The sequence below is a fragment of the Hermetia illucens genome, chromosome 2, assembly GCF_905115235.1.
Source record: "Hermetia illucens chromosome 2, iHerIll2.2.curated.20191125, whole genome shotgun sequence".
Classification (NCBI taxonomy): domain Eukaryota; kingdom Metazoa; phylum Arthropoda; class Insecta; order Diptera; family Stratiomyidae; genus Hermetia; species Hermetia illucens.
The window spans coordinates 87188519-87213230 of record NC_051850.1 but is presented as its reverse complement, the minus strand read 5'-3'; the positions used below and the strand labels follow the sequence as shown (position 1 = coordinate 87213230).

Sequence of the window (24712 nt, the reverse complement as noted above, 5' to 3'; positions counted from 1 at the left end):
AATATTATAACTTTTGATTTGTTGCTTAGTGGTTATGTTTTATTAACAAAAAATTGAATTTTTAGTAGTGAGGTTATAATTATGAAACGGCTTTAATTTCGTTTTTCCCATTTTGTTAATAAAGTATGTTTATTAAAATGACTAACTTTACTTGATAGTAGGTTCTTTTAGCCGCTGAATGCAGTAATATCATTCTCTCTAAAGTACGATATAGACTTCATTATAAAATGATAAATTTGATAGTGAGGTTATAGTCATGAAACACACTTTACGTATAATGAAAATCGAACAGTTGGTAGAGGTACATGATATGGGCTGCAGTGCTCCACTGCAACTCTATAGGAATTCTATTTCTATTTCAAAATTTGATAAAAATACGCTTTTTAAGGTTTTGCGTGAAACAAAACCTTATTAGAATCGAGTCGGTGTCTGTCTGTCTGTCACACCCGATTTATTCAGAAACGACTGGACCGATTGTCACGAAAATTGGTAAGATTATGTGATCTGCTGTTCCCTTTACATACAGCAAGTGGCGCAATTTGGTGTCAAGTTTAAGGGGGGGCTCCCCATACATGTGAATGGAGGATGCAAATTTTTTTTTCATAAAATGTGGCCATGTAGTGTTTCAAACGAAAGGGCTCAATTAGTTTTTTTAGAAATTGGTTCTATATTTGATATTGGGTAAAACATAGGGGAGCAAGGGATCAAAATATGACCATCAAAAAGTGTAACAAGTCTCGTTCTCAGAACCTATCAAAACAAAAAATCTGAAAAAAATCACAGTGGTGAATCTCTACGAAATCTAGGCCTTAAATTACATCCGGTTCCACACAAACAAAATTAATAATAGTATACTTCCACATTTTATAAATTTACCCGGAAACCTCCTTATGTCCACCCCAGAACTACAAAATTTGGCATGGGTAAGGGTAAGGGATAACATATTGCACAATTTGGCCAAGTGTGAAGAAAATCCTACTATTATGAACAAAGTTATAAGGGGTGAAACTTTGCCATTTTTTGTGAATTTCGTGCATTCTACAACCTGTATGACGTCATCATCACATATCAATTCCTCAATACCATAACGAAATGAGGCTTATGAATGGGGTCGCAAAGAATTATTTTATTTGAGTTTGTTAATCATTTGTATTTGTATCTATATATTCATAGATGTCCGGATAGCTGAGTGGTTAGAGCACAAGGCTGTCGTACGGAAGGTCGTGGTTCAAATCTAACTCGTGACAGTGGAATTTGTATCTTGATTTGACGTCGGATACCAGTCGACTCAGCTGTGAATGAGTACCTGAGTCAAATCAGGGTAATAATCTCGGGCGAGCGCTATGCTGACCACATTGTCTTCTACAGTGTACTTACTGTAGTGTACCGTTACGGTCTTGAATGAAGTGCTCTAACACACTTCAAGGCCTAGATCCAATATGGATTGTTGCGCCAACGATTATTATTATTATTATATGAATATCAATTACTCCAAACATGTGTGTATATAGATATATAGTATATGCGTGCTAATGAAGTTTGCGGGTAGTGTCTAATTCAGTTAGATATATTTGTACATTAAGCCAGCCGTATCTAATATACGTACTATATATGTACATATCTATGCTTTTGTGCACGAAGTAAATCGGAAATATGGATACGATCAATTTATATACGTGCATATATATGTACAGTATTCGGAAATAGGCTTGTTTGTTTAGGATGAGGATAATATGTGTGGCTGTAATATGTACGTACGTCCTGTAGTTTGGAAAAATATGATGGAATATGTTGGATTTGTAGCTATATACGGATAGAAAAATGTGGGTTGAAGTTTCTTACATAAGATGAACACAAAACCTTTATACCCGAAGCGCGAGCTTCCGGTATTCCGTCTTGTTTAAGATTTTTTCGCAAAGTCTATTTTATATATGAACAAAATTCCTTTTGCTTTCACGGTGAATATCATAAGTATATAAAAAATCAATGGTTCAACCGTCCATAGTAATCTAAATTAAGTGACGCCTTTGTTCTTTAAGGACCTTCTAAAACTCTTGTCAACACTACTACATAAACTTTTAAAAATTAATCGACGAAGAAGATGATGCCTAAAGGTCCTGCATTAGATTTATGCCTGATAAACAAAAGAGATAGCTTTGATGGGGCGGAGTCGAGAAGCGCTCAAATTACTCTAGCTTATTTTAAGTCATTTCCTATCGACTTTGATGTTCAGGCGAATCTTAGCTAGTGAGTCCTTGTCGGTGCGATTTACCATGTATACATAATTATAATCGAAGATAATCTTCTTCCAATTTTTCCCGGGTGTAATATTATATCGACTGCCATAAAAAGCGACAGGACAAACGTTAGCGTGGCAGATTGCTAAGATGTTCGATGACGCGACGTTCGCAAAGGAGACCAGGATAAACTGATGTGTAAAGCAATTTCATGATGCAGTTCACCATTAGCGGAGAGTATTGCATGTTTTGCCAATATCTTCTCATATTAAAATTAGCAAACCTACATGACTTCCAAATCTCCTGGAATCGTTTTTCCATTGTGTCAAGTTTTAATTGAAAAGATCCACATGTGATTTCAGCATATGTGCTCGCAATGGTTTGAAGTTTCCGTAAAATTTTCTTTCACAGTTTGTACATAATTTTGAGCTTAACGATATTGTAAGAAGTTCCTAGACACACTGAGGACGATTTGCTTATTTTCGCAAGTATATTTCTTTTACTTCACCTGAATGAGCTATTAGCATATAGGGATCTGTACTTTCATTCCATAAGAGATCTGCCTTGAAGCACTTATTGACATTTATTTAACATGTGGGAAAGTGTAGTGTTTTAGTAACTGTTCCTGAAACAGCTGCATGAAAATAATTCATTAATTACATTCAACATCATCAACGGTCTAAGCCTGCATTAATAAAGGATTCCAAACATCCCGATTTTTCACCCGGGTCACCAAGTTAATATCCGAAGCAGGATCTGCCCCTTCTTCCTTTTCTACTATAGGTATTGCCAGTATAAATGTTCATCCATCATCCATAGGGATGATGACCGGTCCAGCGAGACCTACTGAGCTGAACTTATCCATAACTATGATATACGGTCGGGATGTTGCTCACAACTTGTTTTGTCATTTAGACTACAGCATTGCCCATCCTCATGTTAGAGGCCACATATTCTTCCCAGGATTCTCCTCTTGAACGGCACTAAACATTCGACATTTTTTTTGCTAAGAACCAAGCATCCCGGGGGATACATGAGCAACATGAGGGTCTTCAACTGGCGTTTTGACTCTATGAACGGAACAGTTTCTCTAAACTGAAATAGGTTCTGCTGGCTGTCAAGGACCGTGTGTAGATTCCGTCATCAGAGCTGTTATTGGTTTTGTTTTTCAAACCTAGATAGGACAAGTTTTCAGCGGTTTCAAAGTTGTAGCTGAGTGAAAGTGATGGCATTGCTTTTATCTGGCCTCTCAGGGTCAGCCTAATCATCCTTTCTAATTTTGCCCTGGAAGCTCCTCTGGTATGGACCGTTGATGTTCTGGGCGAATAGCGCTATCCAGCTGAGCAAGATAGCGAAGCATTTATTACAGATGGTATTCAGCAACCTAATATCCCTGTCACTTTTATGTGTGGAACAGACAATGCCTCATTGCCAGTCGCCAGGCATTGACTCGCTGCCTCAAACCATGAGCATAAATTGATGAACGGTTTGGTCTTGGTTCTACTATAATTCCAAGATCCAGTTCACGCGACTTATGGCTGATTATTATTCTGACTTTTTTTGCGGCAGGGGCCAAATATGTTTGTAGATGTACTAACTTCTTCAGATGATTGTCAGAGGGGATTTCAGGCGGTGTTGTTTCACCTGGGACCTATATTACCCATTGACCGTTCCACTCTTTCATAATTCAAATAAAATTTCTCTGGAAAGGGTAGCTGAACGATTTTTTTTCACTTTTATGATTACTTTTCCCCTTTCTCAACCGGAGCTCTACCGCAAAAATTCTCTGCCATTAATTTTACACTAAGAAAACAGCAGTAGCTGTGAATATTTCTACAATGTTTTAAGTCTCAAATCTGATGAAAACGTTTTTTTTAATATAATTTATCTCTCATTTCAGAGAGGCGATCCACGTACCGTTTATGGCGAAATTCGTTGTTTTCGCAAAACGAGTAGATGTCAACGAAGCACGATTACGAGTCTTCTGCATGACAGACGACAAAGAGGATAAAACTCTGGAGCAACAAGAACATTTCACGGAAGTCGCCAAGAGCCGTGACGTTGAAGTCCTTGAAGGAAAATCACAATACATTGAAATGGCTGGGAATCTCGTACCCGTGACAAAATCGGGTGACCAGCTTCAACTCACATTTAGGGCTTTCCGTGAAAATCGACTTCCATTCAACGTTCGCGTCAAAGATCAGCATGCTGATACAATTGGCCGAACCTTATTCATGCGCGAACCGAAAGTAGCAAAGGGCGAACCTCCTCAGCAGCCAATTTGCATCCTGAATATCGTTCTACCGGAGAAAATCATTCCTGATCTAATTTCAGATCTATCTCGAAGCCGCGAACTACTATCGCATGGAGATAACTACAACTATTTAGGAGATTTAAGGATAGTTGACCTTTCAAATCTTCTGGGAGAAGATTGGGTGAGATTAGCGCCTGAGATTGGATTTTCGCAGGATGAAATTAATACAATCAAAGCACAACATCCAGCTAGTACTGCACAACAGGCTCAAGCTATGATTCAACAATTTAAAATGGTAAAACCGAATGACCAAAATATTCTTGAGAATGGCCTTAGAGTCATAGGTCGAACTGACATAACGGAGAAATTCATAAAAATTACAAGTTACATTGAAAGCAGCCGGCTAGATCCAGCTCAGCGGAAACGAGTGAGTCTAGAAAACGGGTACGATGAAGCAGATATCATGAAAGAATCGGAATCTGTAGAGGAACTTGTACGGCAAGAAGGTAAATTTGGACTTCTAAAATTATGAGATCACAACCGAGAATTTTATTCCATCCTTTCAGCAATATGAGAAAATAAAATGTTGTAATCTACTTTTTACAGTTATATTCTTCAAAGCATCTTTTCTTCTCTTTATAGATCGTAGAATCCAGCAGATGCGGGAACGTGACGAACTCAAATATTCCGCTGAGGAAAAAATCGTTGAGGACTCCGAATCGGACGACGAAAATGTTAGACGAAGTGTAGCAGAAAGAAGAGAAAAGATTGTGAAGCGTCTTTCCATAGAACGGCAAATTCCAGCATCGACTCAGAAAAAAGAAATCGATCAAGAAATAACAGAAATCAAACGGAAGAGTCTCATCGAGGACAAGAAAGCGATACACGAAGAAGAAATAATGCTTCAAATGCCTACCGATAATATTATCAAATCGGCGGTTGTGCCGGATCAAATAAGGAAACTAAAAACAAACAAGGTTGAGACTCCCGACGTTAGCAAGACCGAATTTGACAAGGAATTGCAGGATAAATTCAAAAAGACCGTTAAATTAATGGATGAGGCGGACACAGAAGATTTAATCGAGGAAACCTCGAAAATAGTTTATGACAGCACTGTTACCGAGAAGGCCATCAAAACCGAATCCATGATTGTGAAAGAGGAACAAATTCTTCCTACGACAATAATCGAAGATGAAGTCAAAATTCGAAAGGAAGACATACCAATCGATGACATTATTTCGGGACATTTCGATGAATTCAGAGATAAGGCTAAAGAAATTAGCCCCGAAAAAATATTTAAAGAAGAGACAATAAAGACAAAAGAAACGATATCCACTACTAAAAGGCAAGAATCTACTAAGGAAGAAGGAATAGGAAAAGGTGAAACACCTAAGGAGTACGAGACCGTTAAAATAGAAGAAACGATTACAAGGGAAGATGCACTTCTAAAAGAAGAGACGATAAGAAAAGAGGATACGAAGAAAATAGAAGAGGCAACCAAAATCGAGGAAGCTGTTAAGAAAGAAGAATTAGCTAAACTAGAAGAAACCATCAGAACTGGTGACGTTACTCACATAAAAGATGAACTTTCCAAAAAGGTATCCGTTGAGATAACTGAAGCTTCTAAACTTATAGACGAAGATCTTGAACAAAAGTTGTTGAAACAGAAAGAAAAAATTGATAAACATCTGCAAGAAACTACAGAACAAATTCAGAAAACAAGCGAGATAATCACAGTAGAAAGCGACAAACATTTCGACGAATTCGTACCGAAAAGTTATTCAGAAAAACCCAGAGAGTCTCTCACTGAAGCAGAATTTTACAAATCCATAGAGGAGACGATAACTAAGAAAATGAGCGAGGGATTGATCCAAATAAGTGACGATATCTTATCATCTGGTGAGTAGCTTAATTTGAAATTTAAAATCTATCTAGATAAAATTGCATTAATTTGTATTTATTGGAAATACTGTAAACTCGGAGTTCGGCGAGAGAGAGGTAACATGAAACCGTATACATGCATTGAAGGCCATGATCTTGTGTTGCCCTTAAGGAGAGAGTTCGTACAGGATAGGTTATCTACATAGTCTCTTTTTCCTTATCGTTGTCACAACCTCGGCAGTTCCAAGCAATTAGGCTCGGACAATCCTATCCACTTAAAAGATAAAGTGGCGTTATTGATTGTGGCCGGTGGTAGGTTAATGGTAGAATCATTCGAGGACTCCCCGCAACTTTGGGCTCGTATGCACTGCACTGTTTGAACCAGACTGTGTGAAGCGAATACATTAATTCCGCTTATTTTATTCTTCTTCGAGAGATGGACTTAGGTATCAACTTCACATGTCGCAGATTTCGAACAGCAGGACATCGTTCAAGTCATCAACACGAGCACGGGTTCCTTGCAAAATTCCTAGATACTTGTAAAAATCTGTCTCAGTCATAGCTTGGATGTGAAGAACACCAATGCGATCTTCTGCATGCCGCTCGGAATGACTTTTCTGGATGGCTTGACTTCGAAGCTTGTCTAATCCAAATTCTATCCAAATATCGCGGTTCAAAATGGCCATTATTCACAACAGACTCCCAAGGTGGTCATCAGTACCAGCATACAACTTGATGCCACCTAAATACATCAAATGTGTCAGCTCGCACTTAGCACGTAGGCCATACTTTATAGCAAAAACTTTATTAGTTTCGGATCAATGCGGTGCAGATATAAAACATCAATTAAACAGGTGTGTGAGACTCTATCGATATAGCAACTAAAGAAATTAGCCTAGTTCCTCATGTCGTTCTTTGGCACAAGGTGGATAATCGCGGGGGCAAAGAGGAGTGGAAGTTTCTCAAACCGACTAATAACCTGGTTTATGCCATGTGTCTACAGGTGAACTTTTCCTATCAGAAATTTTGCACCGGATCCAAACTTGGACCGCTTCACTTTTTCGAACTGTTTATAGCTCCTTGAACCTCCTTTTTAAACCAGACGTAGTGACATATCAGATGTCTTCAGCGGTAATCCAATCAGCATGTTGATCGGGTAACCCCCAAAATCCATTCCAATATTCTTTCGCTTCCGTTACAGCAAACTGGTTGAGTGATCGGAAAAGGCTTCACTGGTTCTTCGCATATGTTGCATTTTGGACACGTGTGGAGCCCAGGAATATGTAAAGGATCCATTTCCGAAAATTCTATACACGCTTTTTGGAATGCGTCCTGAACCTCAGCGGAGACTTCGTCTAGAGGAGAAGAAGAATGCTTCGGCGAGTACTAAAACTGTTGCCTGCAGTGCGGTGTGTTGTTGTTGACGCATGCCGCCTCTGCCTCAATCGACTCTCGGTCGCCAGTTCCGGCGATGACCTCAAGTCGAACACACTCCCTGATGATGGCCGGGATTGTCTCGCTGCGAGTACTAGTTTGCAACTCGCTGCAAAGTCACGTGCGCGAATTGCGGGAAATGCTCTGGTGTAACCGGAGGCGGTAAGATGTTGTACCCGCCCCCGCCGTTATTTCGCAGTAGGATCGGATGATAAAAAGGGTAATTTTCTCAGCCTACTTCATCCGCCGGCTATGCGAACCTGCTGAACTGGTCGCTACAGACTGTGGTGAAATAGCTACAGCAGGCGAAACTATACTTCAGGTCATCGTGGTGCCTAGACATTAAGCCGCCTTACGATTAGCAGTTAAGGCGGGGCGTTGTACATTACAGCAGCCCGACCCAGTCACCAAGTCAGACGACTCCGGCAGGTTATCCGTACCGAACCTTAGATTTCTTCTCCTCATTTCATGAATTTGCAGGTGTGGTGATAGTTTCCTCAGTGAGTACTCTACAAGACTACAAAGTCTCTGCATTTTCCTCCTTCCCCTGAGACGCTGCAATGGCCTACAGCTATTCAGCTTGAAGCAATCCATCCCTCCTATTTTCACAACCGGGCTTAGGACCAGCTATGGCGGACTTTCCTCAATGTTATTTTTTTTTATTTTATTTCTTTGCTCGCGCACAGAAACGCGGTATTGTACATAATCTTCAAGTTTCTGTAATTACCAGATGCATCTTCCCATATTTTATATTATGAAATTCATACAATTAAATGCCACTACGGATGCACATAGCTCCGGCTTAAATTTATTTTTTATGAATGGAAGCTACGGAACTAATGCAAGTGACATTAATAATTAGCACTTGAGACACAAATAGTGCCTTCCGCAGTTCTCAAAACGAATTCGTTCAGATTAATTACATTCAACAATAACTGTTGAAAATGAAAAGCGTCGCCATATTCCAAATGACGCTACAAACTATTATCTGTCACGCATCGGAAAAGTTCATTTTTCCGATCTTTTTGTCTTGACAGCTCTTTCATTCTGCACGCACGCAGTCACTCCGCTCTTGTATTTGGGCCTTTAGTCTCGACGCTTCCAGTGGCTTTAAGAGCGCTGAAATCCCCGTCCTCCTGCTTTCCGCCTCCGCCAACACAAGGGATGCGTAAAACAGAATACATCGCATCACTCCGAGATGACCGTATGTCCATCGACTTCCACCCTTTTATGCTTTTCTTTCCTCAGTTCATTTTAAGACCGCTTGTGTTTTCTCATCCGCCAGGGTCAGTCCGACTTTTTCTAGCGAGGACTTTATTCCTCTGGCCGTCTTTATGGCGTAGGTTTCTACATCCTCTGGGTGCTCTACTGCAACATCTATAGCCAGGTCATCGGTAAAGCCAACAATCGCACCATCCTCTGGGACGAACAGCACAAGTACTTCATTATACATGACATTATATATGATAGAATGGCACCCAGCGAGACCTGTGAAACCCCCGCTGTGGTGATCACTCTTTGGGTTCCCCATCCGTCTTTGAAAAGTAATTTCCGATCAGACTCGCTGAATATCCAGGAACACTTATGCCAGCCAATGCGCTTTGAATTCGGTTCCAGTTAACGGAGTTGAATGCGCTTTTCACATCCAGTGCCACACCTGGAAAATTAAGGCAATGTGTGTGTATAACATTAGAGACAAGAGCTACTCTCCATCCCGATATCTCCTCAAACAGAATTAGGATTGGTCTGGGTGGTACCGAGAAACTCACGAATATTAATAATAGTATATTACTATACTTTACAAACTCTTTTTAAATTGATCCTAGAATCCAATGCAGATGCAGACGATTGTCACACAGACGTTTGTTTAAGATCGACATTTCCCGTATCATAATCAGTAAGACGCCCCCATTTAGGTTTTTCATACTTAAAGACTCGCCTGGTATTATTACCTTCTAAATTCTTGATTAAAGATTTTCTCTTTTTAAGGTTTTGTGTAAATCAGAACCTTGTTAAAATCGGTTTACTCTCTGTCCGTCACGAACTTTTCTACAACTATGAACCATGAAATTCCACCCATTGAGCGAGTGATATAAAATGGGGTGAAGTTCATTTTGAACTCTTTGTGTGAAGAATATGAAGTTGGCTATTATTGGTGCAATACTTTTCAGATCGTACTATTTGTGGAAATCGTTCCTTGAAAATTGTGCGCAATTGATTTATTAACTATATACAAGTGAAACTGCCATGCACGCAAGGTTTCTTGCATAAATAAAGCACAAAACCTTTCGTGCCTGAAACGTCCAGCTTCCATTTCTTGACTTGTTTCTTTTATCATTCAAATTGCTGATCTTATGGGGTTATCGTAATTCTATTTTTTCGTCCTTGCGTTCATCTTTCTTTTCGAGTATTTAATGTCATATCTCGTCAAACCCGTTCATACTCAATTACCTCTTACGCTATGATGGCTATCATGAATGCCCTTATGTAAGATGTACGTGTGCCAGTTCTAATAATTAAACTTTGGAAACATATGGAATCAATGAAGAGCGACTGTTGTCATTTAATGTTCTATAGAAACTACACTCTTCAGATGATCCATTATAAACCTTCTCGTTTTCGATTGAGTTAAAATCGTCGAGTAATATTATTTCTTCGTTTGTGTGTGGTGAATTGAATTTTCATATCAAACTTACCTTCTCATTAACTTCAACAACACTGTGAATTTTGGCTCGTTTATAAATGGAAAATCAGTGATTACCACTATGAAAGCGAGTCCAGACTCCAACTGCTGACAACTTTGTCAGTAATTGCGTATCCTATTTCATTTCAGTGCAGCACGTTCACCTGATAACTAAGGACCTGCTGAAAGAATGAAGACCCAAAAGTGCAGTCAATTTTTCCTTTGCGCACTAGTTTCCATGCGTCAAAGTACAAACATCCTAGACTAAAGAGATGCTCTGACTTTGTTGAGTGGCCCTTAGAAACAGAATGTTCCGTGTTTGGTACTTCGCTTCCTTTCAAATTTAAAATGTTTTAATGATTATCGTAATTTTTTCCTGTGAGGGGGAAGCAAGCAAACCTGCAGTGGAAACCCAGTATTATAGTGTTTCTAGGTAACCTCCTGACAATCTATAATTTCACATCCATTCCATCTTTCTTCCCAATCCATCAAATTAAACCAATCTAGGCTAACTCAGTCCTTATCGCAGATCAGATAGTATCTGATAAGAGCATGAAGGAAACGGGCACTATCAATCTCTCATTTATCTGACCAGACCCACAGATTTTATTCGAAAAGTGAAATATTTGTCGGTCTTTTTGATTGCACAATCAGTTTGACGCCAATGACCAGTGGCAGCCTGATTATGAGTCGCCGTTTCTTTTAGTTTTCACAAAAGCTTAAAGCAAAAACAAAAGTTGAATAATAGAAACTTATTTATCTAAAATTCGTAATTTATGTCTATAATTTTTTTTTCAGCTTCAAAAGAAATACCAGAATCACAAACACCACCGCCAACGCCAATCGAAACTCAATCGCATAGAGATGGAAAATATGAGAGTCCTGAGTCAATACCCGGTGAGTAGACTTGCAAATTAATGGCTCAAATATCGAAATTATCCAAAACTAACAGCCAATGAGTCTACATAATATTGCTTTGTCGTGAAAAGAAACTATTTAGGCACTGTTTATGATTATAATTATTTTGTTTGACTTTATGGTTTGTCTTCTGTTCATTCCAATTATTGGGCTGTGATTTGTTTGAATAAGAAAAACGCTTTACTGTACTGTTTTCATCATGATTGACTTGGTAATTACTCATTAAAAATTAAGGCATAAATAAACTCGTAGGCAACTAATAAATACATCTGCATCTTCATGTTACCTTCAGACTTAGAATTATATGTTTTAGGAAACTTTTTATTTACATTTTCCTTTGTTCTATGTTTACATATGTTATTTTTACTAATTTGTGCATTTGCACTTGAATGCATTGTGATTTGTTTTTTGTTTTTTAATTGTTATCCTCAGAAATAGTTTTGCATTCGAAATGTACACACACGTATCTGCGGTGATAGGTTGTCATCTTCTTTAGATCCGTCACCATATTTCTATGAATTGTTAGAAAGTTAGTTTGCAGTAGCCTGTTGTGACAATTTGTATTCCTGCGACGTTCACATCGTTCAGGACTCACTCCTTCAAAAACTAAGTGTTAAGAGGAATCCTCTTTTCGCATATTATTTTATTGTAACGAAAGAAAAAAATGAAAATCGCTTAATTGGAATGGAATAGATATCTTGAACTTCAATTATTTTGTTTGGCGGATGTTGCTTCAAGTAATACATCGAAAAGGTGGCGACGAAAACAATGTTAGTGGTAACAATATCAAAACACCTCGAATTTAAAAAGTGGCAAAAAGAGCAACTTTCGGGAGGATGTTGAATAGTAGCTGCAGGGAGCGATAAATAATTTTAACAAATGAACAGCTCAAATAAACAATTAATATAATAATTAATATAGTAGAAATTTATATTTACCCGAATGAGCAGAACAAGTGAGGTCATTTAATGAATCCTTGTTTGGAGCTTGACCGATATGGAAGCTATCAAACTTGTACTCCAGCTGGTTGCAAATGCAGGAACAAATGGTACTGGTTTGTTACTTGTGCGGGAAATAAATGCAAAGAGCTTTCTAACTCGACGCTTCAAATTGTTGCCCATTATTATTTTCTTATTCTCCGTGAATGATATATGATTTTGCCTTGTGCACGTAGAACCAATGATTCCGCGTCTACTAATTTTATTTACTAGACGAAATGCCGGACTTCTGTTCTGAGGCAGATCACCGGCTCAAACACTCGCGGGTTGCATTTGACACATTAATTGGGAACTCTTTGATACATTATATTAGGGTTACTTACATCTATTCACTTTAATAGCACTCAACTCGTTGCTCAGGTGACCACAACTGACACATCTTATTCAACTTTGCAGGATGGCCTCAATTAAAGTATCCGGAAACACTTGACTCTATGTCAGAGAAGCAATGCTATTAAGACCGAAAATATTCATGGCCATTGAATAGCCCTCTCTCCGCAAACGATCGCCCTCCTGTCTTCCTCACCTTTTTGAGGTATTTGGACATCAGACCTACTTCAGAACCATTGACAAGTGGAACTCCAATACTTGCAAACGATTCCTATGGATCCCTTCGACATTAAGGGTTAGTCGCAAATACTTTAGCTGCTACCTTGTTTGGGGTGTTCCGAATATACTCGCAGCTTCTTCTTTCGTACGCTCTGAATTAATGATAATGCCAAGGTTTGAACTAGTATGAAGTATCACCAACTTCAAAGGAAAGATAGTGGAAATTTTCCCAATCTGTTTTCTCAAGAGCTCGGGAGAATCTGTGCTAAACCATCCTCCTACTGATCGCAACATAATCTAAAATATATGCTGAATTCGTTTGACTGTATTTGCAACAATTAATGCTGTAAGAATCTGCGGATCAGAATCTCAAGAACCGCTCAGCAGACCATGTTATACGACGTCCTAGGGATAGATCCCTGAACAGACACTGGTTCAATTTTAATTTCCGTTATTCCTCGGGTCTTGCAGACTAGCGCACGATGCCGTAGGTAATCCCTCAATTTTTGGAGGAGGTGGCACGGACAACACTATTCTAGCTTAGTTATCGTCTTAGAACTTAAACGCACTATCCTACCTACTACTAGCTACTTAAGTAGCTAACCACTGAAGAAGGGAGAGCTGTTCCCAAAATAAGTACTTATTTGCAAAAATCAAAATTTACTTGTAAAAGGCTATGCATTTAAGTTCCACTACTATAGCGCTTCAAGCATGTCGATCCACTTCGTAAAATTGAATCCAGACATCCAGCGCTACGAGCGCCACTTCTTGACTGGGTCCCTCACATTGTCAGTCCGCTTTGGTCGTCAATCGCCCATTCCCCATTCACGACTTCTTTCGCCTTTGCTTATCAGCACGAGTCTGGTAACCTTCCGGTGGAAGGGGGAAACTGCTGCTAAACATTCGTTAAATCCGCTGAGGGTATAATCTAGCACTAGCTGGACATTACTGCCTCTTCTAGTTCTTTTGCAGTGAAGAGAAAACAGTTTTTCGTACGGGACGGGCACAGGAAAGTCTGCCTGCACCATTTCTGCCACCTTAGTCGGGTATTTGTATTTTAAGAACTTCATTGCTCGTAAAAACATTTGATATCCCTAAAAGCTATCTGGCGTCCTGACCTACGCCATCGCTCCATCTTAGGCAGGGTCTGCCTCGTCTTCTTTTTCTACCATAGATATTGCCCTTATAGACTTTCCGGATTGGATCATCCTCATCCATACGGATTAAATGACCCGCCTACCGTAACCCATTGAGCCGGATTTTGTCCACAACCGGACGGTCATGGTGTCGCTCATAGATTTCGTCATTGTGTGGGCTACGGAATCGTCCATCCTCATGTAGGGCGCCAAAAATTCTTCGGAGGATTCTTCTTTCGAACGCGGCCAACAGTTCGCAATTCTTCTTGCTAAAAACCCAAGCTTCCGAGGAATACATGAGGACTGGCAAGATCATAGTCTTGTACAGTAGGAGCTCTGACCCTATAGTGAGACGTTTCGATCGGAACAGATTTTGTAAGTTGAAATGGGCTCTGTTGGCTGCCAACAGCCGTGCGCGGATTTCATCATCGTAGCTGTTGTCGGTTGTGATTTTCGACCCTAGATAGGAGAAATTATCAACGGTCTCAAAGTTGTGTTCTCCCACCTTTATTCTTCCCGTTTGACCAGTGCGGTTTGGTGTTGTTGGTTGGTTTTCGGTGCTGACGTTCCTACCATATACTTTGTCTTGCCTTCATTAAGTGCAGCCCAAGATCTCGCGCCGCCTGCTCGATCTGGATAAAGGCAGTTTGCACGTCTCGGGTGGTTCTTCCCATGATGTTGATATCGTCAACATAGGCCAGTAGTTGGGTGGACTTAAAGAGGATCATACCTCTTGCATTTACCTCAGCATCACGGATCACTTTCTCGGGGACCAGGTTAAAATTTTTGCTGATGTAATTTCTTATTGCCCACCACCCTCTTTTTTACATATGTAAGTGGATCTCCCCGACTCATATTTCTTAACGGAGGTCTAATAATCTCTAAATTACCTCAACTTCACTTTGTTAATAAACAGAAGACCCCACGATATCTGTTTTTGTTTATTATTTTCGCTTCATCATTGATGAGACAATTGTTCATTGAATTGAATATTTAAATACGGAAAGCTTAAAAAATAACACACTTTAGATACTACGAATAGCCTTGACTAGAATTCCGTTCGCCAGTTAATAGTGCATATCTGGTATATGAGAGTTTGAGATTATAATCCAGGATATCTTTTCCTTGCTGGTTTTTTTCTGCATATTCTTTAATTTTGTAAAATTAGGAAGCACTGTTAATGACCTACTGCTCACTCATATTCACGCTATGGTATCTGAGCCCAATATGTACCGAATAAGTAGGTGAGCCGTGACCCTAGAGGTGGGTTTTCTTATTTCAGCAAGTAGCTTAACGATGAGTATATTTCGATATGATTCACATATTCCAAATAAACGCTCTTTATATGCTCACATGGTGTTTCAAATTACAACCTGACCTTCACGAATTGGAGCTGTATTGATTCAGTTTCATTGGCACGATAGGAAGGAAATGCTTCGTTCAAACACATGTAACCTTACAAGTTTGCCGAATTGTTGCATAGCCTGGTCGGCCCCTACGTGTGTGTACAGTGAATGTGGAAAACTCACTTGCAAATCCAATTTGTAGGAGGCTCATATAATTCTATTATTTCGCCAAGATATCTCGAATAGTCTCAATTTAATGCTCGAACTACACCGTTTCCTCCGTTAGTCGGCTACAAAATAGAAGAGCAAATTGTCTTGTGTGCTTTTTAAGTTTGTCTATTTCATTTTCCCTAATGAAAACATTTTTCTTACAAACCCACTACTTATCACACTCTGCTCAGTTTGTATATGAATTGCAACCCGTTTTAGTTTTTGTGTTTCGTTTGTGTTGTTACTCCAAGTGATTTTCGGGTTTAGGTAAATTAAGACTCACCTTGATTAAGGATCCCGACCGGAACACCAGGGAAAACCATAAACCATACTTCACGAATTCCTTTTGTATGGACGTTTTTTTAACTTGAACTGAATTAGTGGTAAGTTCGTTTTTGAAATTTACTAAAGCAACATAAGAGGCAAAACGTCTTTCGGGAATCAAATCGTTGATAATTACATTATTATCTAGAAAGAACGCCCCATATTTGTCAAAGTTGATCAAGTAAGTTCATAGCTAATTGTTAATTATAATATGAACTGTTATTCTCTGGTTAAGATTAGATGGAATGTAAACAATTATTTGAGTGTACGAACGGCGCGCATAACTTTGGCCGAAAAAATGCCCCTTTTCTCTGCGAATGCCTCTCCCCCAAAAACTACGAGTCCCTCAAGAGGTGCTTTGATAACACAAATAGCGCATTTGCCAGGTATGCGCTAGATTATACCGAACAGCTAGTTTTCCTGCCTGGCGAACGGTCTTGTGAAGTTATCGTGGAAACCGTATTCAATTTTTCGCATGAAATCGGGGAATTTGTTTACGTTCGCGAAAGTAAAGCTTCATTCTGGAAGCCATAATACAATAGCTAACTCGTTGGTTGAATTACAAAATACTCGTACATGGGTGGTTCGTAAAGTTTCTTCGTCGTCTATTAGATTATGTGTAACATAGCTATCCGTATACAAAACATATGTACATGCGGAAAAGATACACTTCAAACATAACACTACACTACGAAGGAATACATTGTCTCTTCATGCAATTCCAGCAAACATTTCCCACCCCCTCTGCTGAGATGGGCAACAATGAAGAGCAATATGCAAGCCTTGGGGTTTCAGTGTAGCTACTGCATCCGCGCACTTACTGTTTTATGTTTATAATTTTTGCTTTAGATAATTCATAGGAGACAACCACACAGAAGTTGTGCATCTTTTGTTTACTATGTATAGTGTATTGAATCGTGTCCTTATTGGCCTTTCAGCTATGTTTGCAAAATCCGGATCCATGTATAATATTTTATTATTAAGCCCTTATACACGATCTTTATTGAGACTGAAGCTTTTGTCTATCACCACCCATTCAGGCTGAACTCTGAAAGGCTTAACGATATCCCTGGAGAAAAATTTCAGTACAATGAGCTACAATGGTACATTCACTGGCATCGTTGTTGCATATGTTGGCATCGACCCAACTTAATGGAAATGGAAGATCCACTACCGGGTGTGTTCCCTACCAGTTAATGACCTACTATTTATCCTAAGCAGTTGCGCTTGCATTCTATTGTATCTTATATTTAGCGCAGCGGTTTCAGGCTCCTCAACGTACATAATGATTAAAAAAAACGGATCGATATACGTATATGTAGTACGCCTCGTCGGGCGTAGAGTTAACTAAGACAGAATCAGTTGCAAACATTTTAAATTATGAAATACTTTTACCACTTTGTAACCGAATGAAGCTCTTCTTCCATTGTGGATTATTCACTTGACTGAACCGGGTGTTCCTCGATGTGCACAGTCAGCTGAAGGGTTTTTCGTAGTTGGTCTTTAAGATAATTTGATATTTGCAATTTTACATTAAGGGGGTCATCCCGTGTGAAAGCCGTTTTTTTGCCTTTTTTTAGAAAGTTTTTGTGAAGAACTGGATAAAGATACAAATACGAATTTGTCCCCATAGATTTATCAACAGAGCGTGCATAGTAATTTGTCCAACCCGATCGCATAGTTCGTTATTGAAATACAGAGCAATTTATACACCCATCTCCAAAAAAAGGTGTTTTTCTGCTGTCACGCTACAGAGTGCTGCGATCATCTTAAAGAAAAAAGTAAACAGCATTTTAACGTACAGTAGTTAAGGTCCGCAAGTTAGGATTATGAAAAAATATTAAAAGCAAAATTTTTGGTGCCGTGTTAAACTTTTTTTTTGTGAATTTTGGTGTTTTTCATGGCTTCTTCAATGAATAAAAAAAACTACTCAATGAGTCGCAATTATCCTAGTTTGCGGACCATAGAAATATGTTCTAAATAAGTCGTGAAAATTTCAAATTTCTATGGTGGCAGCCGGTTTTCAACATGCAGTTTCGAGAAAACGCATTTAAAAAGTAGAATGCGATTTTTAGCCATAAAACCTTAACTAGTCGTTAATCTGCTACACCTAGTCCATAAATGATAATAAATAAATAATAAATGAAGCCCGATTTTATCGGTCCGAACGACATTCAAATAACTTCGCTTAAAGAACGAGAATTGAAGCCAAGACCGCAGATATCTTTTTTGAAGAAACCGAAGGTTTATGGTTTAGGTATTGCTGATTAATAATCATCAGTTAAGATTTTATCCTTAATAATCACATTCTAATCTTTAAATGCGTTTTTCTCGGATTTGCATGTTGAAAATAAGATGTCACCATGGCCTAAACCTATCCAATAAAATTCTCTGAAAGTTTCGCGACTTATTTAGATAGAATAGTTGGCATTCTTTGGGCAGCTTGGTCATTCATTAAAGAAGGCGGGGAAAAGCACCAATATTTACAAAAACAGTTTAACAAAGCACCAAAAATTTACCTTTGGGAACTTTTTTTATAATCCTAGTTTGGGAACCGTGGTATACCCCACACGTTAAAACACTGTTTATTTTTTTTCTTTAAGATGAGCGGGGCGTCCTCTAGCATGACACCCGAAAACACTTTTTTTGAAGATGGGTGGATAAGTTGTTGCGTAGTTTAATAAGATTTAGCAATGATATCGGTCTGAAAAAAATTGTTGCATATGCTCGAGATATTAGTAAATATATGGTAAACAATTGTATATTTATTCAGCTTTTCAAAAATAAAAAAAAAACAATTTAAAAAAAAGCGAAGAAAAGCGGCCTTCTCACGGGATGACTTTCTTAATGTAAGATTTTTTGATTCACCCCCGAACCTAAGCGCGATGAGAACGCAGAGTGGAAACTATGACGCCCTCGAGCCTAAGCACCGTCGTAGGGAGAAAGTGAGAACCCATGGTGGAAACTATGAAGTCCCCTCGAAACGCAGAGTGGAACTATGAAGCTCCCCTCAATTAACCCGACTTCGTTAAAGCCTCTATCTCGGTCCCACATTACGGTCTTTTTAAAAAATGAAAATTTCAGAATCCCGCTAGAAAGACTGTGTAATAGATTATCTATATAAAAATTTCTACCTATTAGAAGTTTTAAAATAAACAGTTAATAATTATTATAATACATATATGGCATGATGGCTTAGGGTGCAGAAGATTCACATCAAAAGCCCTACAACCGATCTACTATAACTTTGTTAGTTGCAGTAGGAACTTTCAACTCTACTGGCCCATATTAAATTGTGTAATCCAAGCGTAAACCCTAAGTGTTGTCCTCCGAATTTTCTAACTATGGTAATTTAACTAACTTTGCCCATACAAATATGTGTAATTATATATTAAACCTAGATTTTGGTTCTCTGGTTTCTGAGAATATCGTGTCTCAATTCAAGTCCATATATTTGGAATTCTCACTTTCCTTTCGAGTGGAGAGTTTCTTAAAATAGGTTCAGAGTTTAAGGGTGCATTTTCTGGCCCTGCACTCACCTAATTCATAACGAAATCAAGACTAAAATCAACAACTGCCTCATAAAGTGTTAATCGACATCTTTCGCAAATAACATCGCATCCTTCTACAAACACCAACCGCCCCACCCCCTCCCTAAAACCCAAAGTTAAAATCTGTCATAAACTGTATGTGTGGGGACTTATAGTTCCACCTTTTTTATCAAATTTTGCCAACAAATGCAGCCGTAGCCAAAAAAAACCCATGTGGCAACGACAACGAAGGACATACAGACAAGTAGACAGAGAAGCAGATAGACCATTTTACGCAAAACCTTAAAAATCTTCTACTTAGAACAAAATTATACACACAAATATCATTACTTACGATTATTTAAATCAAAAGTACAAAACAAATTTTCCATACTTTGCACAAAGAAAATCTCAAAAACTTTTGGACACTTATTAATTCTAATTATTTTCCTAAGGCTAAAAGTCCCAGCGATTCCAATAAATGCCATGGAAGTAAACTAGGGATGTTTCCATGACATGACATGACAAAAATTAAATGCAGGCGGTAACATAGGGCGCTGATTGCGTTGGTTGAACGTCTAGCTTTGTACTTGTCCACCTGCAGTAAGCTCAGCAATTACACAGCATTTACTGTGGTGATAAAAAACTGAAATATCGTTTCAATAAATATTAAATTTGAGGAGAATATAAGGAAAGAGCTTTGTGGATGACCTCTACTTCGCAAAAGAGTAAACGTGAGGCATGACATTTATTGCCGCCAAAAGTCGTCCCTTCGACGCTTTGAGTAATTATCATATATTGTATTATTTTTCTATGTACAGAATTGACCTAGAGTTCGTCATTGCGCCCACCAAAGGTTTTCATAGAAGATTTTCGTAGGCGAGCTTGCAATGAAAATTCTGAAAACTACCGCCTTCTAGCCCTACTTAATACTGTCCTTTTTATACTCTTATGAGCATTCCACTATACGATCATCTCGCAAACGAGCCCCGCCGAGTTATCCTGGTCATTCTCGCGATGCATAAATGTTATCGGGACATTATTTTCCCCCGCATTGAGCTTAATGCGACCCATGTTCGTTAATGCGTTGCCAACTAATGGTGATTGGTGCCAATTTCAATACTTCGATTTCGCTTTTTCTGCACTGACAAGAGATCGGTCAACTGAAAGCAATCACTATGAACTACCCACCAGCAAACTTGGGTTGTCGCGAGCAAGTCTGCAGACGTTAAATGGAATGATCTTGGGGGCATAGTTAGCGTCGCATCATCCAGGAAAAATACATGTTTATTTCCGCACTTTTCGAATTCCAGTGTAAGCGATGCATCTTACTGTGGTTGTGAGTACCTCTAAAGCTTTCTCCCCAGAAAGGCTTAGGAAAGTTGGTAGTATCATTTTCTTATGCAGTTCAAAAACTGGCACGCCATCTTATTTTTTCCTTCATCTTCAAAATTCTCGACACCTACATAAAGGTCCACTTTTGGTATTACTTTGGAAACCTGATCGTAAAAGAGCATCAGTAATGGCGCTCGCCTATTATTAACTTCCTAAAGTCAACGAACTTTGTCGAGAATACTTTGGAATTTCTGCAGATTTCTCCAAAGCTTCTAGTTAACTCCCATCGATGAATCGCCTTCACTTATTAAGTTTTATCTATATACATTGCTTTTTTTCAGTGATTAACTATCGGCGATTTTCTCTCTTATCAAGGCTCCACACTTGTTTCATCGTATCTTTCATGCTTCATGAATGCTAACTAATTACCGGTCCCTGTTTCCAATTTAAATTTTTTCAATTATAGGTTTGACTATCTCGAAACTCTTGGCATTATTGCAATTGCCATAAAATTGAATCAAATCAAAGAAGAGCTTGGCTTCTTTCATATGAGTCGGTTCAGAGACTACGCTCACAACTGCACATCTATTAAACACGAAGTAAATGAGTTGCTGATCATTAATACTATTTTGATAGCATTTGAGAGCCATGTCTCAAAAAGCCTTTCAAACGAATTATAAAACTCGTCTTTTACTTTTTATTAAAATCGTTGAGAAGTTTTGAAAGTGACGCCTGTTAACCAATAGACGCCATTTTAATGTTTCATCTTTCATTTGAACGCACAGCTTTATTTCGATCTGTCAATTCATTCTTTGTTTCAAGTCATTGAAAATTGACAAGTCAGTGTATGTTTTTACAATGGGAAATGCTAAAAATCTCCGTTTTGGAAAGTTTATCATCAACAGAAATGTACAAAAGAATGGTGAAAGTATTGCTCCTTCGTTCCCTCCTTCATCGATGGGCTTTAAAATTTCAACATGATCGTGTGAAGCTTGGAGGTGAACTATGTGGTGGACGTACAAAAATTGGAATAATACCAGAAATCGTTGAGCAAGCGCAGGATATGTTTGTGGAGATGCAAATTTAACTATACGTGAAATTTCCGACACCATAGGCATCTCAAGGTGATGCCACATTTTTTAATAAAACTGAATCAAAAAATCATTTGAGGGATTTGAAGTAGAATAAAGGGAATTTTGTGCGTTGCGTTACACCTATTCAGAAGGTTTGGATCTATCCCTAAAGTCAGAATGATCGGCAGAAATCACAAGAAAAGATTTGGTTTACAGAAGAAGAAAATCTTATATCATCGAGAAAATCACGCCTTCATGCATGTGTTTTAGCGATGGCTCAATTGAATAAATTGAAGTACGAATTACATGATAACCCATCCCATTCACCAAATTACCTCTTCAGAAACTTGAAACAATTTTTAAGTGAAAAGTACTTTTCGTCGACTGAGGGAGCTATTGCAGCTGTTGAACACTATTTCCCAGAGCCTCCGAAAAATCATCACAGAGATAGTGCAAAATGATTGAAGGATCTCTGAAGTTGAAAGAGATTATATTGAATAATCTTGTTCGTTTGAAAATTCACATTCTTTCATTTTTGTTTTCAAAACCTGAAGCTTGGTGAATTTCAGGTTTAAGATTTTACCGGCGACGAACGCGGAGTTTTCACTTTGAAATATTGCGTGCCATCCCTTGTCCTTTGTGTCATCACCTAGCATTGCGCTTTCTTGACTGCAGGTGTGTTGAGTTTATATTTCAACGCATGTTCAGGACGTCCCTTAACAGCTGCCTGTTTGTTTGTTCTCATAAGGAGAGTCCAATTCGGACTCGTTTCCAATTCAATACCAATATAGTATAATCAAACAAAAAAGAGTTGCTGGTCAATCAAGGGCGGTGAGAGAATATAGTGCTAGCGGCTATCAATGCTGCCATTATCTGGTATGTAGTCACCACAAGGAGGTGCTGGTTCGATTTTACCTACCCCAAGAGAATCTTTGCGACACTGAAAATTCTGAATAATGCATGCACCCTTCTCAAGCTTCGCAACAGGTTGATGGACAAACTGTATTTTCTGAGATACGTTAGCACTATTCAGTTTACCTGACCATTGTCAACATTCTCAGTGTGTCCTTGTGTTGCTTCAACTCTCCTCACATGAATGCCTGTAAATTTCAATCCTTTGAGTTGTACTTTTCGGGCTTCAAAGATTCGGGTTTTATGATGTACGGTCTACTAAACGTTAGGTTGTAAATTTAGATGTAAACTCAAGATATTGAAAAGTTCCAAAAACAAGTCTATCCAGACAATTAGCTGACTCCAGAACGCCCACAGAGACAACTTTAATTCGGATGTTTGGACCATTCTCTCCCCAGAAAGGACCAAATGCGTTTGTTAGATATTCTTTTCTTATCACATGTAAACATTTCCACATCAACTTATCTGAACACACCCGCCACGTCTACTGCTTGTTTTCTTTTTTCGTTCCCTTATGTCCTGTTTAACTGTTTAAACTATTAACCAATTAGTTTTCCTAAGTTTATGATTTCAAGGTAACCGGTCATAGAACATTTCAATGTACCTTCGCCACCTACACAACATACTTAGAAAAGCAATCAACACAGAAGTATAAATAAGCTCGTCTATGTGATTTATTATTTATTTGGCCTGTACTGTTAGAAAGTGTATATGGAAATTGCATTTCGCTTACCAGCGTTTATAAAAAAGCAAAATTTTAGTAAATGAAAAGTGCATTGAGTAATTGGTGACATTTGTTGCATTTTCTATTTTCGAAAATTCTAAATTCTCCACAACACATATCTCTACCGACATATTTTACGATGCTGTACTATATGTGTTTGTAGAAGATTACATACATATAATTCGTGTTACACTTTTGTAAACGACACACACTGTGGCGCTGTGTTCGCTTATTTCAATTGCTGAGCTATCATTGTTTTCCTGCGCTATTTGTAACGAAGAATGAAAAAATCACAATCGCGTATAGTATGTGAAGTCGTGGCTCCCGGATTCGTTTGCTTTCTCCTTCCTCATAGTTTTGTCCGAATCAGTTCATATTAGAGTACACTCAAATAAATAATTCGCTCTTAATTATTAGGTGCTCATATTGTTTTTGACACTGCCTTGAATAATAAAATAATTTTGAAAATTTTGCTGCCTAACCTAGAGTCATTGATCAACTCGAAACAAGTTTGTATTTTGCGAATAAAAATTATTCAAGATATTCCTGAATATTTTTTAAGTATCTTCAACCCTGATCTGTTCGATGTTTTTATTGGAATTCATCGCAGCTGGTGAAGTAACTGAACTGTGGTAAAACAGTTTACGTAGGAACAATTAGCGTTTTATTCAATTGTTTTACATAATGATGCATTGTGCTAAGTTTAACTTCCACGACGTCATATATTATACGAGGACAAGAGAGAGTATATCGTCTTATGGTACACACTGAATTGTGAAATTATGCGAATGTTGGAATGAGCAAGTCAAACAGGCCATACCGCCGCCGGATTCAAAGAAACTACTCAAATTCTCCAGCTTTAGGGGCGGCGTTACCTCCTTGACGGGACCTTATGAAGACCAGCGTGGTTAATACATGAATTCCGTACCCAAATTTCTAGCTTCATTCATTCACGCACATAATTGATCAACTAGCTGCGACAGTTGCGGCATTTTTTCAAATAACTATTCGAACAACCACCGTGGCCTCAATCTGGCACCATCAGTCCTGTCTAAACACTTCAATTATAATACTAAAGCGTCTTCTCCAGTGAGTGTTGACCAGGGTTTTCCAAGAAGTTTCTATGCCATATGAGTCAACAATCTCAGTCAAAGTTTCAAAATGAAAT

General features: G+C 38.5%; 1 protein-coding gene across 1 annotated transcript in view; it reads left to right on the top strand.

The window, feature by feature from the left end:
• LOC119648490 (titin-like) overlaps positions 1-24712 on the top strand; it is an 84581-nt gene that overhangs the window by 31168 nt on the left and 28701 nt on the right. Inside the window, exons 4-6 of the mRNA XM_038050256.1 lie at positions 4138-4997; positions 5134-6390; positions 11288-11386. Coding sequence (XP_037906184.1) covers positions 4138-4997; positions 5134-6390; positions 11288-11386 — 2216 coding nt within the window. The remainder of the gene's footprint in view (positions 1-4137; positions 4998-5133; positions 6391-11287; positions 11387-24712) is intronic.